Genomic DNA, 16,960 nt, shown 5'->3' with positions numbered 1-16,960 from the left:
ATGAATTGTTGAACACTACATCTGAAACTAATGATGTACTGTGTGTTGGTTAATTGAACTTAAATTTTAAAAAATTAAGAATTAAAAAACACCTTTAAAAATCGTTGCTCCCCCACCTCCCCCCCCAAAAAAAAGTCACTTCCAAAAGTCTAGTGATTAAGGGCATGACTTTGGGGTCAAACAAACCTGGGATCATATCCCAAGCTCTGACACTTTCACAGCTGTGTAACCTTAGGCAAGACATCTCTTCTCCTCAAGCCTCATTTTTCTTATGTTTTATGGGGATCATAATCCTGACCCCACAGAGTTGTTGTGAAGGTTAAAAGTAATATAGAATTCTAGGGTTGGTGGGGCTTAGAAACTCACACACAACACCCCAATTTTACAGACATTCAGCAAATCCAACAAGTATTTATTGAGCCCTTGCTACTGGCAGATGCTGGTCTGGACTCTGGCAAAGAACACAGGGTCCTGAGATGAAGAGGTATGTTGATGCAGAGGGACTGGGTTCAGGACATTCAGCGCCCAGTCTCTCCCCTGAGCAATAAGCTATTCCATGTCCACAGAGCTGTAAATGTGAGACACACCATCACCATTATGCTCTGGCCTGGGCAGATGTGTCCAGGGCCCAGTCTGGCTATCAGCCCACCCCTCTCCTCCACTTCTGGGATAAAAGATACAAAGCTTTTAAGCCCCTGGCCAGAAAGCAGATTCTGTCCCCACCCCCATGCACACACTCCAGGTCGATCAATTCCAGGGAAGAGCAGGGACTTAGCAAAAACCAGGGTAAAGTAGGTCACAGCAGGAGGATGGTAATCCCCCTGATGGCTGGCCAAAGCAGTTGAGCCCCTGCTCCTGGAAGCAGGCTGCTCCTGGCCACCCACCAAGAGGGGCTGTGAGAAGACTTTCAGGGTCTGGATTCCCAGCATCATCCTTCCCAAAGTATGCCCAAGCTAGGTAAGGGGGCTGCCCCAAATGACACATCCTCCATGCTGAGGTCATTCTCAATCCAAGCTCTTACTGACTATAATACTTTCTATGTTGGGCTTAGAGTTTCTGTCTTTGATTCCACACACTTCTACAAGTGTACTCTTTATACCCAGCCCTAGGTTGTGTGCTAGAGACATAAAGAGGATGCTTGGGGAGTCCAGAGTGGAGAATTCTGACCTGGACCCAGACAGTAGTAAGCCAGTGTTATCAGTACTGAGAAGACAACTGGGGAGCTGTGTGGACCTGTAGGAGGCTTCTGATTCAGGTTTGGAGTCAGGATTAGGAAGGAAGTGATACTGAGCAAGAAAAGGAGTTCACCAGGAGGATATAGGGAAGGGCATTCTGAGTACAGAGAATAAATGTACAAAGACCCAAAGCGGGGAAGGGCTGGGTAGCTCAGTCAGTTAAGCGTCTGCCTTCCACTCTGGTCTGATTCCGGAGTCCTGGGATCGAGCCCCGCGTCCGTTGGGCTCCCTGCTCAACAGAGCCTGCTTCTCCCTCTCCCTCTGCTGCTCCCCCTGCTTGTGCACTCTCTCTCTCTGTCAAATAAATAAATAAAATATCAAAAAAAAAAAAAAAGACCCAAAGGGATAAAAGCCTGGCCTTTCCTTTTGGAAAATTCTGGTGGTCAAAGTGGGGCAGATGTGGGAGGGATTTTCTCCTGAGCTTTCTCCTTTAGGTGATATGAGAAGATGGGTAATGACTGGTTGGAAGGGGCACCTGGGTGGCTCAGTCGTTAAGCTTCTGCCTTTGGCTCAGGTCATGATCCCGGGGTCCTGGGATCAAGCCCCACATGGGGCTCCCTGCTCAGCAGGAAGCCTGCTTCTCCCTCTCCCACTCCCCCTGCTTGTGTTCCCTCTCTTGCTGTATCTCTCTCTGTCAAATAAATAAATAAAATCTTTTAAAAAATAAATAAATAAACCCAGATCTTTAAAAAAAAAATGACTGGTTGGGAGATAGAAGTGGAGATAAAAGTACAAGTGAATGAAGCAGAGGAACAAAGGTAGGGCAGAGAGAGTTGACTGAGGTATCTGAGCTAACTGGAATGGGACGGTGTTTGGGAAGAATGGATGAAGTAGGCTCCTATACACGAGGATGGAGGTCTCTGGAGGCACCTGTCACCCTGGAGCCAAACAAGGGTTCAATTAGGCCTGATTCTGTCCTGGAGGCAGTACCCCCCAGCATGGGGGGTTTTAGTGTAAACCTAGTCTGCTAAGCTCTAGATTCCTACCCTGATTCCTTTGCGCTCCTCTTGTAAAGCCCTCTCCAACTCAGCCCCATCTCTCCTCCACCACCTGTAAGTCTCACATCCTGACCTCCTCTATCACCCCCCATCACATGCCTTCCCTGAAGCCTCCCCTGATGCCAAGGACTGTTGAGTAGGTAGATTCCTGCTCCATGCTCAAACAGAGGGGAGTCGCAGGAGTGGACTGAATCAACTGTGGGCAGAGCTGGCTTATGCAGGGCCTCATAGACAATGAAAAGGAGCTTTAACATCAGAATCGGTTCTAAATTTAAAAAAAAGGGGGGGGGGGATAAAGCAGAGGGAATGAGAGCAGAAGTCAGTGAGGCCATGGCACTGCCCACACAAGTCATGGGGTGGTGGCTTGGGGTAAGGTCCTAGAGGTGGTGGTGGAGGACTGATTGAGAGAGGGTTTCACCCTCTCTGAGGACTCCTCCTTCCCTCAGGATTCTGCCCATGCAGATTCTTGCTCTTCTCCACCAGGATGAACAGGGTTTCCTCACACACCACATACTCATTCCATGCTTCCAGAAAGTCTTCTGGGATTATCGACTTCACAGTGCATACCTCTTCTCAAAGAACAAGGTACAGCAGAGGCCAGAGGAACCCTCATCAGGACCCCAGTTTCTGCAGCTCCAGGTCACCTCAGGGACTTGAATATAGACCCCAACATGGACTCCCCACCTTCTGGAACAGGTTCCCCTCAGATAGACCAGGACCCCGGAGAGGGAGAAGAAAAAGCACTTAGTCTGTCTTGAAGGCCAAGATGGTAGTTAACAGAGATGGCAGGAACGTGGAGGCCAGAACAAACCTGGGGATGGTGGTGAACTGGCTCAAGGGGGGTGGGGGCGGGGTGGGACACTTCACCCCCTCACATGCCCATGGGGCCAGAATAGGAGGGGCAGGCAGGAGGTAGAAATGCCAGCCCAGGAGAACAGAGGAAGGCTGTGCATTCCGGAAGATTTCGGGTCACCACCAGAGCTCCTGGAACCTGCACACAATGGAAAACTGCACAGCCAGCCCTGGGAAATGAGTGTCTGTAAGTAGAAAGATTGAGTCCCTTGTGGTGGCCATGGGCCCCGGTGGCCATGGGCCCCGCCCATCCATCCCTGGGGATCAGCTTCTGGAGGCTCCGCCCCAACCAAGCGGGGCTGGCTCTGGCCAGAAGAAAGGAAAGAGCTTAGTACAAACATAAATACCTTTAATGAAAGCCAAGAGCACTCTGCAGAGCCCCGGTAGGAGGCAGGGGTGCTGCTACTCCACCAGACTGGCTAGGCCAGAGGCCCCAGGAGGCAGGCAAGCGCCAGAGCAGCCGCCAGCAGCGGGGGTGTCGGGGTGGGGGTGGGTGCAGATGCTCTTGCCTGCAGCGTCTCCTGGTTGGTCTCAGGGCCTGTGCCATGCTCCCTAATACGCGCAGGGGTGCCGCACAGAGCATGCAAGTTATCCGGGTGCGCGGCCCGGCGAGCTTCTTGCTGTAGTGACTCCCACACAGCGGCGGCCTCCTCTGGGCAGTGCAACAGGACTCGGGAGGCACAGATGTGAAAGTCATTCCAAGACCTGTTAAAGGCTTGGGGTTAGGATAATTTGGTGGGGCAAAGAGGTTTTTGTAATGGGAAGGGAAAGGTTCAGGCCCCAGGGTGGTGGGGGGTCCCACAGTTAGGTGGCTGTCTTCACACCTGCTCTTACCTGCAGACAGTTTCCAGCTCGCCTCCAAGACCCATGCCGTCCCCCAAGCGGATGAGACACTCCGCGAAGCCCTGGTATATGGTGTCACAGCCCCCTCGGCCCGTTGCAGCTGCTGCCAGGGGAGATGCAAGGACTAGGGGTGGGGGTGGAGAGTGTTTGATAGGACGAGCCGCCCCGCCCCCCTTCATGGCCAAGCCCCCGGGGGCTTGTTTACCTTGGTATGCTTGGGGGACGTGACTCAGCGTGAAACAGAGGCACCCATGGGAACCAACGGGCATGTCTGGGGATCCACCTGCACTGGCTCCCCTCTGGGCACAACCCGGACAGGATATGTGGAGAGTGGGGGGGAAGGAGGTGTCTTGTCCCAAGGGGTTGGCTCTTTCTCTGAGCTTCTAGGGTGACAGGTCAGGTGAGGATGGTCCAAGTGAAGGAGTCAGGACACAGAGAAGAGGGGCAGGGTCCAGGGCCACAGGCTCCCTTAACTGTCCTGCAGGCTGGACAAGCTTACTTGGCCATCCCACCCCATCCCCAAAGACAGGTGTTCTCAGCCAGGTAGAGCAGGATAGGTGGGGCCAGAATCCAGATCAGACCCTAAGAGAGGGCCTCAGGGGTCCCACGGCTGGTCTAGGGGGTCTCACAAGAGCCTAGGTCTCCCTTTACCAGAATGGGCAATGTGGAATTTTGGGGTCCTTTCCCCTTGACTAGGGGGGTCAGTTCATGCCCATTTTGCATCCTGAAGCCACTGGCACGTATTATCCCCTCCCTGAAGCCCTCGCACCTCCTCTCCAGCCTGGTTCCCAGGGTTCAGGAAGGCTGGGCCTCAGCTCTCACACGCCCTATACCCAGACTGGGGAGAGGGTGTGCCGCCCAGCCGCTAAGCTGGGTCCAGCACTCCCGCACTCACCAAGTGGTAGCAATAGCAGCAACAGCCCCAGCACACCGGAAGGTCGGGGCAGTCTCTGGCGGTGCTGACAGGAGCAATAGCTGTGCATCATCCCCGCATCTTCCCCGGCTGGGAGCCTAGTGCTGGAGCTAGCAGCTTGGAAGCAGCTTGGAAGCTCAGCCCTTCGGCCCAGCCCCCGGAAGAAGGGATTGTGATTGGATGGGAGCCAGGGGCGGGGCCCAAGGCCAGCTGGCGGCCCCGCCCCAGTACCCAGACCGGGAAGGAGGGGAGGGACCCCAGAGAGAAGAGCTGGGGACACAGGCAACTGCAGAGCTGACCCCAGGGCCCTTGTCTCAGAGATGGAGAGGGGATCTGGGAAGGCAGCTGTGCAGATGAGGGTGGGTGTCCAGGCACCTGGGTTAGCCTAGACAGAGCTCCACAAAGGGAAGAGAGAGGGGAGAGAGAACAAAGGTCCTTATCAAAGGTACACCAAAAGCACACACATACTCCGTTTTATTCCAAAAGCATTTAATTGAATTTCTCAATGTTTTTCAAAAACAAAAAGATCCAAATCGGAGGTAAAAAGGAACATGGAAAATTCAACTCAAGTGGTGTCACAATCTCAGGGGTCATGCTCCAGGCATGGCAGAACCCAAGAAGGCACAATACCCACCCTGGGCCCAGCCTAAACCTGCTGGTTACCACAGCCTATAGACCACAGCCAGTGCTCTCCCCTCAAACACCCCCGAGGTGGGAGCCTGAGCAGGTAAAAGAGTAGACATGACCCTGCTTTTGCCCTAGGCCTGTCTGCTGGCCTTCAGTGCCTCCCCACCCCTGGGCAAGGCAGGCTTAGCTAAGGGAGGCTAGGGGTTACAAGGCCGTGCAGCATGAGGCTGAGACGCCGGGCCACTTTGCCAAGTGAGTTGTGTGGCTCAGCCTGCAGGAACTGGAAGAGCTTCTGGCGCACCTGGGCCATGACGGAGCCCATGTGGTCCCGAGTGATGGGGTCACTGTGGTCCAGGTGCATCACAGCCTCTTCCAGGTAGCTGTGGTGGAAGAAAGGGACAGGATAAAGGTGGGCTCCAGCAGATGGGAGCGCCCCCTGGTGGCACTGAGGCCCAGAAGGACTGCTGACAAAGCGGGGGGCTCAAAGTTGGAGATGGATGGGGACAGAGGAGATTGGTGGAAAAAATTAGGAAGCAGAGTCAGGCAGGAGTCTCTGCTTGGACTGCTCCTCCACCTTCACCCCAGCCTGTCTCCTGATCCCTGAGTCCACTCACCTGAGCTTGAGGTCAGTTCGAGTACCAAGGTCAGAGGCCAGCTGCTGGATGAGGGAAAGGAGCACAGGCTGGGAGAGTGGGCAGGGTGGCTGCCCAAAAACCTGCCCTGGGTCCACAGTTTCACACACATACAGCACCAGATTCAGGTCAGCAGCTGTCAGGGCCTAGGGAGAGAAGAGTGTTTATAGTTCAGGTCAGAACGGAATACCTGCTTGTCTGGCCGTGTGGTTCGGGTGAGGATGACCAGAGGAGGGTACTGAGGGCTCCAGAGGGGGGATGCTCAGGAGCCCAGAGACAGTACTAGAGAACTGTGTTGTTACTCTGGGGGATCAGGAAAGGTTTCCTGAGAGGAGTGGTCATGAAGCAAGGTAGGCAGAGGTAGAAATTTCGAAAGGGTCCAGGCAGAGGGGAAAGAAGGGGAAATGGCCTGAAGCCAAAGAGAACCAAGAACAGTGTACTGGGGCCAGACCACCCAGAGCCTGGCAGGTAGGATATGGTGTGTGGGCCCTGTCAGGAGACGCCTGACCCTACCTGGACCTACTGCCTGGCATACCTGCTGGAAGGCCTGATTGAGGTGGCCCTGCTGCAGCAGCTGCAGGATATGGGCTTGCTGGGCCTGGCAGTCGAGGTGGGCAGCGGGGACAGGCGTGCCAGCAGCTGAACGCATGGCCTGCATGATGCTAGATGTCACGGCGGCCTGCTGCTCCTTGAGGGCTACACTCACCTCGCCCTTAACGATGCGCTGTACCTGTGCTAAAATGGATTCCTGCAGGCTGCAAAGGGAAGTGAGGGAGATGAGATAGACAGGAAGTCTGGTCTGGCGCTTTCCAAACCCGGCACCTTGCCCAATACCCTGCCCAATACCACACACCTGCCCACAGCCACGTGCAGCTGGTGCTGCACTTCAGCCCGGACACTGCTGGACACGGTGGCCGCCATCTGCTCAGTGGCGCCCTGCAGTGTGCTGACCAGGCCCCGCAGCTGGGCCAACACAGGCTCCCGTGCCTCCTGTTCTCGCGCCTTCCGGCTCTTCATGTGGCTCTCCAGCTGCTGCAAGTCTGGGAGGCGACCACAGAGGCCATGAGAGGGATGGTAGGGGAGAGAGGGGCAGCCCCTCCCACCGTGAGGCATATGACCCCACTCACACTCTTGCGTGCCCAGTCGGAAGCTATCATTGATCTGCTGGAACATGGCCTGGCAGCTCTTCTCAAAGGCCGGCAGCACCACACTCTGGAAGGCTTCACGGTAGGCGGCCTGCATCGGCCCCTGTAACGTGTCTGCAGCTGCTCGGGCAATGGCATCTGTCAGGTTCTGGGGGTAGAGGGAGGTCTGAGTTGAAAGGCTAAGCCCAAGTTGGCATGACCAGGCCCACCAACCACCAACCTCCCGCATCTCGGGCCCTATAGCACCTTGGACTTTAGCAGCTTGGAGATACTCTCTTTCATGCTACCCTCCACGGCTGTGAGCTTGGTGGCCACTGAGCTGCTCAGCTGGCCTGTCACTGGCTCCAGGCTCCTGGAGACACCTGTGGCAGGACCAAGAGGAATAGGTGGAGCCACAAAAGGCAGCTTGGCAGACAGGAAGCCCCACTCCCACCTGGCCCACCCAGAAGTCTCCACGCCCAGCTCACACGGAGGCACCGTCTTCTTGATCTCATCCCGCAGGCTGCGCTCCAGCCGCCCAGCTACAGCCGAAGACAGTGCCTGGGACAGTTGTTGGGTCAGCTGCTCCTGCAGCTGCCCACCCCGCTGCTGCCCCTCAGCCAGTGCCCGCTCCAGCCGCCGCTCTGCACTGTAGCTAAGGAATAGGCCTGGGGCAGGTCCCACATCCCTTCCTGGGCCAAGAATGCTGCTGCCGTCCCCACCCCTATGCCATGCCGGGCCATGACCCGTAAGGATACGCTCCTGCTCATGCCGTGACTCCAGGGCACGTTCTACGTGGCCCGTGACGGTGCTCTGCAGGCCTTCAAGCTGGCTGCAAAGACGCCGCAGCAATTCTTCCTGGCTGTGCCGCAGCTCTGCCAGCTCCCTCTGCTGTTGCCAGATCAGTGCTGGCCAGTCCTCAGGAGCTTCTGCCACCTGCCAAGAGCACCGACAGGCAGGTGATGCCTGCCCCATACATTCCCACGCACCAGACCAGGGAATGGCCCAGAGCTCTCCCCCATCCTCACAGGGAGAAGTCCCAGAAATAGAAAGGCCGTTACTTCACTTACCTGGTGCTCCATGAGCCGGGATCCCACAGCCGAATCCCTGCCATGGACAAGAAGCACCTCAGGCCATGTCACGCAGGGCAGCCGGAAGACCATCCCTCTCCCAGGCCACAGGACCCCACCCCCTACCCGTCATCTTTCTTGCCCTTTCTCTTAAGCTTGGGTGAGGCTCGAGGAGAACCCTTGGTCTTCCAGTCCTTGGCCGGTAGCCGTGGAGGGGGAACTTTGGCGCCAAAGCCCCCTGCAGCAGAGGCAAGGCTAGCCACCTCATCGTCATGGTCACTGTGAAAAGGGGAGGGAGAAAAATCAGCCCCGACCCACTTGCGGGCCCTCCCTCATGAGAGGAACAGTGTAGGGTGGCACCCACCTTTGCTCAGCACTGGCGTCCTGGCTGTCATGCTGCTGCAGCAGGTGATAAGGTGGGCGGTGGAAGGCCAGGCTCTTGTGCTTCTCCTGGAGGCCATTCCTGGGACTGAAGGAACAGGCCAACTCAACAGCGGGTGACTCTACCTGAAACCCCTCCCACCAGCACACGTTCCCCTCCCAGGTTCCTCACCTCTCTGCTAGGCTGCTGCAGGTCTCACGAGTAATGTCTGGTGCCGTAGGCCAGACCTGACTGTCTGGGGCTGTGGCCTCCTGGGTCAATGCTGCCTCCAAAAGGGAAGGGGTACTATGCCGATCCCCATCCCCAGGGCCTCCATCCAGGCCAAGCTGGGAGCCAAGCTCGGGCCCTGGCCGGGGCCGTGGGGACAGCAGGTGTAGCGCTGAGGCAGCTGAGGCCATACTGTCTGGCTCAAGACCCTCAGGAGCAGAGGAGACAAAACCACGGGACAGGGCCTCAGAGGCGATCTCAGGGATGTCCTGGGACAGGGCAGTGGAAGCTGAGGAGATAACATCAGGGGAGCGGGTGCGGCTGGGAGACGCCTGGGGTAGCCCCAGGGGCTCCACTTCCTGTAGCTCCAGGGACAGTGCAGAGGCAGCAGTAGGCACCTGAGGTGGAGCAAAGATGGGGCTTAGGTGGTGGGGTGTGGGGGTGGGGGGCACACAGAAGAGGCCTGACGTCTGCAGCGACAGGACAGTGGAGAAGGGGGATGCAGGTCAAAACTCCCACAGCCCAGGAGGAGAGGAGGTGGGGATGGATACAGGCTGAGAAGCTGCCTTCCAGGGAACAGGGGAGGCTGGGATGACCTCAGGGAAAGACCTCAGGTGCTGTGGGCGGAAAGTGCCACCAAGCTTCCCACTACCACATACCTGCCACCCTGCACTTCATACACACCCACACACACACCTGCCCAGGTGCTTTGGGAGTCAGTTTGTCAGCTGGCGCTGGGAGCAGGCTGGGCAAGAGGCTGCGTGGGCTTGCTTGCAGGCCGCTGCTGCTGCTCAGCGCCAGACTGCCATCCAGCTGCAGCTTGGGGCTCAAGGTCAGCTCCTCAGGCGGCCTGCTGGCAGGAAGGCGGAGGTGTAGCAGCCAGAGCTTCGCATCACCTGGCACCAGCCCCCGCCATCCCCCAACTCTGACCGTCGCTTCACCTGGGCAAGGACGGGTCCACAGCTGAGGCGCTGCTCATGGCAGACACAGCTGTAAGAGAGGAGGAGCTGGGGCTGGAGCTGGAGCTGGAGCTGCTGGGGGACGCAGCGATCTGGGGAGATGCAGGAGAGTAAGGCTGTGCCCTGCACGTGGGGCGGTCCGGGGGCCCCCTGCCCTGCGCCCCACACCCCTCCCCCAGCACACCTGCTGCAGGGAGGCGCTAGGTGTCATGAAGGCGTCAGGTGTCATCAGCTTGGGCTTGGTCTCACTGCTCAGACTGAGGAAGTCAGCGGGCGCAGGCAGCTCCACTATGCGTCGGGGGTCGGGCTGGGAGCCTTGGGTAGATGACCCCAGGCCGTCAGAGCCCAGTTCAGGTCGAGACTCTCCAAATGCTGTGGGGAAAGCTGCCGCTTGAGTCAGATCTCAGACCCTGGTCAGTCTAACCTGCCTCCCTCTTACACCTCACTCACTGAAGTCCTCATGGGCAGTGTGGGTGGGGAGTGGGGCCACCACATCAGGGTTCAACTGCGGCTGGAAACGGATCTGCACATCCTGCAAGGCCCTACAGGCAGAGGAGGGTGAGCATGGGAGAGAGCTCAAAGAGGCCAACATCAGTAGGGTGGGGAGGGGCACAGACAGGGCACAGGTCAGATTCCCCAACACACTCACTTAGTATGCACACAAAAGAGTTTGATGAGCACACCGGCTGCAGACTCCATGGCACCAGCTCCGTGGGTCCCATCTACGAAGACAGCGCGGGCAACTAAGCCCTGGCCCTCTATGCCTCCACACTTCGCTACAGACAAACATGTTCCCTGACCCTGAGCAGCTCACCAGCCCCTAGGCTGTCATTCTCCTCCTCGGCAGGCAGAACCTCAGTGTGCCGCAGTCGGCAGCGACTCACAACCTGGATACCGAAGCTCAGCACAGGATGGGTGAGCAGGAACTCAGAGATGGAGCTGAAGCAGGCACGGCCTTCCTCCTGGTTCTGCAGCAGTTCCATCACGTAGAGGACCTGCACACACAGTACACTCACAGCTGGGCTCAGAGGCTGTGAGTGCTGAGGCTGTGCCCAACACCCCTGCCTCCCTGACGATACCAGCTCTGCCCAGGCTGTCCCCACGAGAGCCTACCTTCCGTTGCACGTCGCTGAGAATAAGGTATTCTGCTGAGAGGTCCAGACAAACCTTGAGGCTGGGGGGCACACTCACTGAGCTGAAGATATCTGGGGAGAAGCTGTGGGGCCGGGGAGGCAGGATTAATGAGACAGAAAGTGGAAAGAGCCCAATCTGTCACCCTGCTGCCCCTGCTCAGCCTCTGCTTACCGAATGGTCTGGAGGCAGGTCCAGGACACCGTGCACCACATCTTGAGCTCCCGATTCTGGTCAGCACCAGTGATGAGGAACCTCCAGAAAGGGACTCTGCAAAGCAGCAAGGCATCGAATAGCTGGCTGGGCCCCCTACTGGAGAACCAAGGTCCAGCCCTCCACCCGCCTGCCTGCCCACTCACTCACTCAGGGTCCTGTTTCTTGTGGTTGTCACAGAACAGGAGGCAGGAAAGGGACCGCCCATCATGAGGTTTCCATTCATGCAGACACCTGCAAGGAGGCAGACAAGGGACATGAGTGGATGATCTTGTCCTCACCTGGGGGCGGGGGGGTCTTGGTCCCTCAGGCCCTGCCTTACCTTGGCTCATCCTGCCCCTCAATGTAGATCTGCCAGAACTTGACAAAGCCATCATGGCTTGCAGTAGCCAGGACAGTCCCATCAGGTGAGAGGGCCCCTTCACTCAGGCACTGGGAAGAACCCAAAGAGCCTTGCTTTGCCACCTGACTAGTGGTGGGAGCAAGCCCCTCTCCGGTGAGGATGGCAGTCAGCTGAGCTGACCCACAGTGGATGTGTATGTCTGTATGAAAGCCTCACTACATGAGGGGCCATAGAGAAGACCAGCCTCACAGGGTGCAGCAGGTTAGGTGTGCACTCTATAGGTAAGGGTCACTTTGTGTTCAGAGTTCCCATGGGCAAAGTGCCAGTAAAGCTGCCTGCGCAGCTGAAGGTTCAAGGAAGAGATGAGGGGCGTAAGGAAACGGGGGAGGGCAGGGGGGCAGTCAGTGGCAGGCTTACGGTGCTGTGGCCTTTTACCACGATGAAGCCTTGCTTGATTTGGCTGACACGCACAGGCCAGGTGCTGTGGTTGGCGCGGAGCATGTCCAGATCCCACACCTCAGCCTGGAGGGTACAAGGTGAGTGTTCAGCCCCTGCCCACACCACGGCTTCTCTGAACCCTTCTCTCCCCCCATGCCTGGTTCCCTCACCCGGTCCTCGTGCAACAGGGCCACCGTGGGGCTGCCCTCCTCACAGCAGTCCTCACTCTCCTCCGGGATGAAGGGGCACCAGATGATCCTGCGGAAGTGGTTCAGTGGTGTGCCCTCTGGCTGCTGGATGTGGACCAAGATCTCTTCTCTGAGCATGGTGTTAAGGGCTAAACAGGTGGATGATGAGGTTTGTCTGGTAGCCCCCATCCCGCCCCAGAGAAAGGATACTGAATTTTGCCATTAACCAGAGCCAAGCGCCACACGAACAGGTTGCCTGCCTCATCCAGGCAGGCCAGCTGTGAGGAATTGAGGTGTGCAAAGGCCAGATCAGCCACACTGCCTGTGAAGCCCTTGAGCAGGGTCCGCTCTGAAGTGCTGACACTGATCACCCGCACCATCGCCGAGCCGTTGTTGGCAGCTGGAATCAGAAGAGCGGGAGGTCCTGAGGAAGTATCCAGGCCCGGGCAGTAGCAGAGAAGCCCTGCCCTTGCCTGCCTCTTTGCCACTACCAGTCTCAAGCTCAGTTTTCCCCTCAGCTCCCCAAGGCCTGTCAGAGGTGGAGGCAGGACAGACAAGCCTTCTATTGCACCCTAAGAGCTGAGTGGGCTGAGTGGTCTGACACTGGATCTGCATCTCTGGGGCTTCTAGCAGAACACCTCCCTCCTCTCTCCTGCCCCTACTCACCCCGAATGGCATAGGCCAAGAAGGAGTTGGACACAGCTATCAGGTTGCCATAGTAATATTTCTGTTCCCAGTCATACTTGGCCACAGGCTGAATTTTCACCTGAGAACAAAGGATGAAGAAGGTCGTAGAGGCTGAGGGCTAGTGTAGATTTATCAGGGCCCAGTTGATCTCCAGCATCCCTGGGGATACGAGAGCCACATGTGTGAGCCCAGCCACCTATTCACAACTCTTGGGGCCAGATTCCCACAGAGATTTGGCCGCTAACCCTGGCTTCCTGAGACTGAGGCACACTACCTGTCAAGGTGATCGTCACAGTAACTGGCAGCATGGGAGGAGGGAGAGGCTTAATGTGCCCGCATCCGCCATACATGCCACAACGTCGTGGTGCCCACCTTGTTGCTGCCCCGTGCTTTGCTTGAGATGCTAGAGTCACTGCTAGCCACAATCTCCACCTCCTTGGCCAAAATCCCGATGCATGTAGAGCTGTCATCTCCTGTGAGGCAGCTAGGGGGAGGGGTGCACAAGCTTGACTCCTGTTCTCGCAAAGTCTCAATGGGCAGGGTTGGAAGGGGGAGAGAATACAACCACTCTGGTGAAGGTGTCAAGTCCAGATGCTCAACTCTGCCTGGTCCACTGGTCCCCATACCCACAGCTCCCTTTGCTCACCTCCCTCCTTAGTAATGGGCCTATTTCCATGCTAAAATGGAAGCCCAAACTTCAGATCCAGCCCAAGCTCTTGAGCTTGTCCTTGCCCCTCATCCTAGTACAAATATAATGTGGTTAGGTACACCACCCCAAGGACCCCAACACCACCATTGCCATTTCCCAGACACTCACATGACCTGCTTTTCCTGAAGGTTAATAGGTGGCATGGCCCGGAGACCAGGCTTGTTTGCTGAAGTACCATCACCTGAGCAGAGGGGGTCTGGGACAAGAAGCCCATTGAGATCCCCATTGTAGGCATTAGATGGCCGCTGGCTCTCTGCACTGGGACCTGGGGACAGAAAGGTCCACTCTGTTGAGGTTGTTCCACCTGCCCACTGGCCTCTCCTCCTGCAGAACTTCATTTAAGAACCATGAGGTCCTCGGGACACCTGGGGGGTCAGTCAGTTAAGCGTCTGCCTTTGGCTCAGGTCAGGATCCCAGGGTCCCCTGCTCAGTGGGGAGCCTGCTTCTCCCTCTCCCTCTGCGGTTCCCCCTGCTTGTGCTCTCTCTGTCAAATAAATAAATAAAATCTTAAAAAACAAAACAAAACAAAACAGGGAGCCATGTCAGTGTGGAGGAGTACCCTTGGTTCATCTTTTGTTCCATAAACACTGATGGTTGACACAATGTCTGCAAGGACCCAAGACATGCATGTCTTTGGAGTAAAGCCATCAAGAACCCTGTGAAGCCAATTAATATTTAGGCCCAGATTAGCACAGAGGGACTCTGTACTTGAGGGAAAGCATGGGAAGGGTCAGGACAGACTTCATAAAAGGAGGTCCATCAGAGCCAGTGTGGCTGGAACACACAAACATAGGAAAGATGGAGGAAAGACAAGCCACGGAAGTCTCAGATATGAAGCTTGGGTGCTTAAATTCTCCCTGTGGCATTTAGAGCCACACAGAGTTTTAAACGGGAAGGTGACATGGTCTGCTATGGCCAGAAGAATGACTGCTCTAAAGCAGCATGTAGGATAGTTAAGAATCCAGGTAAGAGATACCAGGTCCTAGACCAAGACAGTGGCAGATGGTAGAGAAGGGAAGATGGGCTCCCAAGGCATGAAAGGACACTGATAAGATGTAGGAGTAAGAAAGAAAGAAACCAGCCCCTCAAAGAAATGGCTCAGAAGAAGCCACCTTGGGCAGGTAACCTCAGAAGGAATGGACACGAAGGAGCTGGACAATGGAGAGAAACTCTAGGATAAGGTGTGTAGTCAGGAAAGGCAGCATTTCAGTTGCTTGCCATTGGCTATTTCAAGCACCCTCACCGGCTCAGATACCACCCTAAAACTCCCAGGTGACAAGGAGACTAGGGCTCCACACTGAAAAACATGGCAAGTTTCTAGTCATAAAATAGTCTGGCATCTGACATGGTCCTCCAGTGCCTCCAGAGGAGACAAAAAAGAGCTATTTGGCAAATGGGGCAATTAAGTGCCAATCAACATATAAGGAATTAAGTGGAAAACCTCCAGGCCACTTCACTTGAATCAGAGCCACTTCAGCTGCTCAGGGGTAAGCTGGCCACTCTCCCTCCCAGGCAGGCTACCATGAGGACAAACAACCTGCAAAATATTGGCCATGGCAGACTCTACCAAACCTTTGAGCATTCTAGTCTTCACAGAGCTGATGAGCATGAGAGGTCTAAGCCAAGCTCACAAGTAAAGGGAGCACAGACTCCAGGTGTGGGGCAAAGTGCTCAGTGGTTTCAGGCAGCAGACGGATTTTCCCCAGGTGGCAAGGGGTAGCTAAACCCACCCAGTGTGAGCACCAGTGCCTGCTTTCAAAAGCAGCTAGTTTGGGCCTCCCAGCAAGTTTAAGAACAGGGTTTGAAGAAACACCAATTCTCAGCTGTGGACACTGCATACCCCACACCACCATCACCAGCTGGTCTTTCAACCACTACAACTTTTCACAGGTCCCTAAACCTGTCAGGAAACTGGTGCCTTCACACATGCTATTTCTTCTTTGCAGAGTGCCATTCCTGACACCGAATCACCTGTTCATATTATTAACACCTAGCCTGAACATTGTCTTCTCTCTCAAATCTGTTCTCAGGCACTCTCCAGCCCCAACCTCAGTACCCTGTCTCCATCACAGTACCAAATTACTCCTTTTTTTTTTTTTCATTGACAACAGCATTATGTTACAACCTCATTAGTTCTCTATGTCCTGGGGGCTCTTTGAGGGCAGGAGCAGCTCTGAGGTATCACTGCAAGCCCATGTAAAGTCTAAATGAATGGAAATATAAACTAGGGTTTGCAGATGTTTGCAGCCTAATCCAATCAGGGCGTGCAGTCTGTGATTTGCTTTAATCCCGGAAAGGACATAGAACGGGGGTGGTCACCTGCCTCCTGAAAATCAATTTTAGAACAGCAGGCCTGGAGTCTGTATTCCAGAGTGAAGGGCAAGTTGCAGAGGGTGACCAGTGGCTCCTCAGCACAGTGCTTAGGTCTAGACCCAGAACTCGGTATACAGGGCCCAGACCAGGCCTCTGAACTATATGGCATAAGGATGGGGAACCTGAGCTAGTCCCAGGAACACTTCAGACCTTGGAGCCAGGACACGAAGGGGCCCCTGCGGATTGAAAGAAGGAACCTCACCTTCAGCACAGACGCTGAAGGACGAGGCAGAACGGCCCGGCACCGGGATGAGAAGGGATCTGCACCCTTGTGGGGCACGCTCAGGAATTTACTGCTCCAACCCTCGTCTTACCTCATCAGCCAGGAAGATGCGATATGGGTCCTGAGGGACCTGCGGACCCTGAGGTCCGCGCCGCCCTTCTGCCCGCTCGCCAAAGGCCCACCCCCGCTCTCCCGGCTCACCCCCCGCGGGCCGGTCCAGCTTGAGGATGTCCCGCAGGTGCTGCGTGGCGTCCTCGATGTCGATGCTCGCGCAGGAGGAGGCCATGGGCCCAGCCGCGGGCGCCTCGTCCGCGCCGCGTTCGTTTCGCTGCCGACGCGCACGGTGCAGCCGCGCACAGCCCTGCCGGGACCAGACACCAGGACACCGGTCACTCGACTCCGTCCACCCGCAGCCAGCAAACCGCCGCCTGCGCCGCGTCCGTGTACCCCACCGGCCCCACCAACCGCCTCCACTTCCGGCCCGCCGGAACGCCGGCTCCCGGAACCTGCGCAGGGTGGAGAAGAAAGGTTCCGGGCTGGGGGGCGGAAGCTTCGGGGCTCCTGGACCCCTTGGGTAACGGGTGTTCCTCAGGGCTGAGGTAGAGCATATGTCCACGTACTGGACCGCCCAAACCCCTATTCGGCTCAGGATATCCTGCCCAGTCTATGTCCATTCCCAGAACATGGGCTCATGATGGACCTGGAACTGGATCAACTCAGCCGCCCAGGTTACAGTCCCTAAGACCCTACCAAGGAAGAAGCTGAATTGGTACGAGCCTAGGTTTCCCCTTGGGGAAATGGGGCAGGGCAACC

The 16,960-nt window shown here is 56.3% G+C and overlaps 2 protein-coding genes across 4 annotated transcripts; both read right to left on the bottom strand.

Annotated features, from left to right (window-relative positions):
• Positions 1 to 3,504: 3,504 nt before the first annotated feature.
• NRN1L (neuritin 1 like) lies at positions 3,505 to 5,087 on the bottom strand. Of its 2 annotated transcripts, none has more exons than XM_032424588.1 (3): positions 4,824 to 5,087; positions 3,920 to 4,052; positions 3,505 to 3,790 (listed from the first exon to the last, which is right to left on the bottom strand). In XM_032424588.1, exons 1-3 carry the CDS (start codon positions 4,912 to 4,914, stop codon positions 3,505 to 3,507), a joined length of 510 nt encoding a protein of 169 aa, XP_032280479.1. In that variant the 5' UTR covers positions 4,915 to 5,087. The 2 variants fall into 2 exon arrangements, with proteins under 2 accessions (XP_032280479.1, XP_032280480.1); XM_032424589.1 differs by having other exon boundaries at positions 3,920 to 4,031.
• Positions 5,088 to 5,313: 226 nt separating this feature from the next.
• On the bottom strand, positions 5,314 to 16,628 carry EDC4 (enhancer of mRNA decapping 4). 2 transcript variants are annotated; one of them, XM_032424464.1, is made up of 29 exons: positions 16,349 to 16,628; positions 13,660 to 13,816; positions 13,215 to 13,326; positions 12,822 to 12,921; positions 12,366 to 12,555; positions 12,138 to 12,285; positions 11,947 to 12,051; positions 11,509 to 11,618; positions 11,337 to 11,420; positions 11,148 to 11,243; positions 10,956 to 11,058; positions 10,657 to 10,837; positions 10,492 to 10,564; positions 10,293 to 10,384; positions 10,027 to 10,214; positions 9,825 to 9,934; positions 9,580 to 9,733; positions 8,848 to 9,281; positions 8,659 to 8,763; positions 8,421 to 8,573; positions 8,295 to 8,331; positions 7,983 to 8,160; positions 7,713 to 7,868; positions 7,492 to 7,607; positions 7,228 to 7,393; positions 6,954 to 7,140; positions 6,636 to 6,855; positions 6,083 to 6,246; positions 5,314 to 5,848 (listed from the first exon to the last, which is right to left on the bottom strand). In XM_032424464.1, the coding sequence occupies exons 1-29, from the start codon at positions 16,431 to 16,433 to the stop codon at positions 5,656 to 5,658; spliced, it is 4,197 nt and encodes a 1,398-aa protein (XP_032280355.1). In that variant the 5' UTR covers positions 16,434 to 16,628; the 3' UTR covers positions 5,314 to 5,655. The 2 variants fall into 2 exon arrangements, with proteins under 2 accessions (XP_032280355.1, XP_032280354.1); XM_032424463.1 differs by having other exon boundaries at positions 5,315 to 5,848; positions 9,580 to 9,736.
• Positions 16,629 to 16,960: the final 332 nt, after the last annotated feature.

The sequence above is a fragment of the Phoca vitulina genome, unplaced genomic scaffold (genome assembly GCF_004348235.1).
Source record: "Phoca vitulina isolate PV1807 unplaced genomic scaffold, GSC_HSeal_1.0 scaffold30, whole genome shotgun sequence".
In the NCBI taxonomy this organism is placed as follows: domain Eukaryota; kingdom Metazoa; phylum Chordata; class Mammalia; order Carnivora; family Phocidae; genus Phoca; species Phoca vitulina.
This window is presented reverse-complemented; position numbering and strand designations above follow the sequence as displayed.

Bases quoted from the DNA above. Each gene is read 5' to 3' on its own strand.
- NRN1L (XM_032424588.1), bottom strand. From the start codon at position 4,914: ATGATGCACAGCTATTGCTCCTGTCAGCACCGCCAGAGACTGCCCCGA. The intron at 4,053-4,823 runs GTGAGTGCGGGA...CCCCACCCCTAG, and splicing joins GCTGCTATTGCTACCACTTG to TCCTTGCATCTCCCCTGGCA. The intron at 3,791-3,919 runs GTAAGAGCAGGT...AGCCTTTAACAG, and splicing joins GAGCTGGAAACTGTCTGCAG to GTCTTGGAATGACTTTCACA.
- EDC4 (XM_032424463.1), bottom strand. From the start codon at position 16,433: ATGGCCTCCTCCTGCGCGAGCATCGACATCGAGGACGCCACGCAGCAC. The intron at 10,838-10,955 runs GTAGGCTCTCGT...CTGTGTGTGCAG, and splicing joins TCAGCGACGTGCAACGGAAG to GTCCTCTACGTGATGGAACT. The intron at 7,869-7,982 runs GTATCCTTACGG...GCTACAGTGCAG, and splicing joins GTCACGGCATGAGCAGGAGC to AGCGGCGGCTGGAGCGGGCA.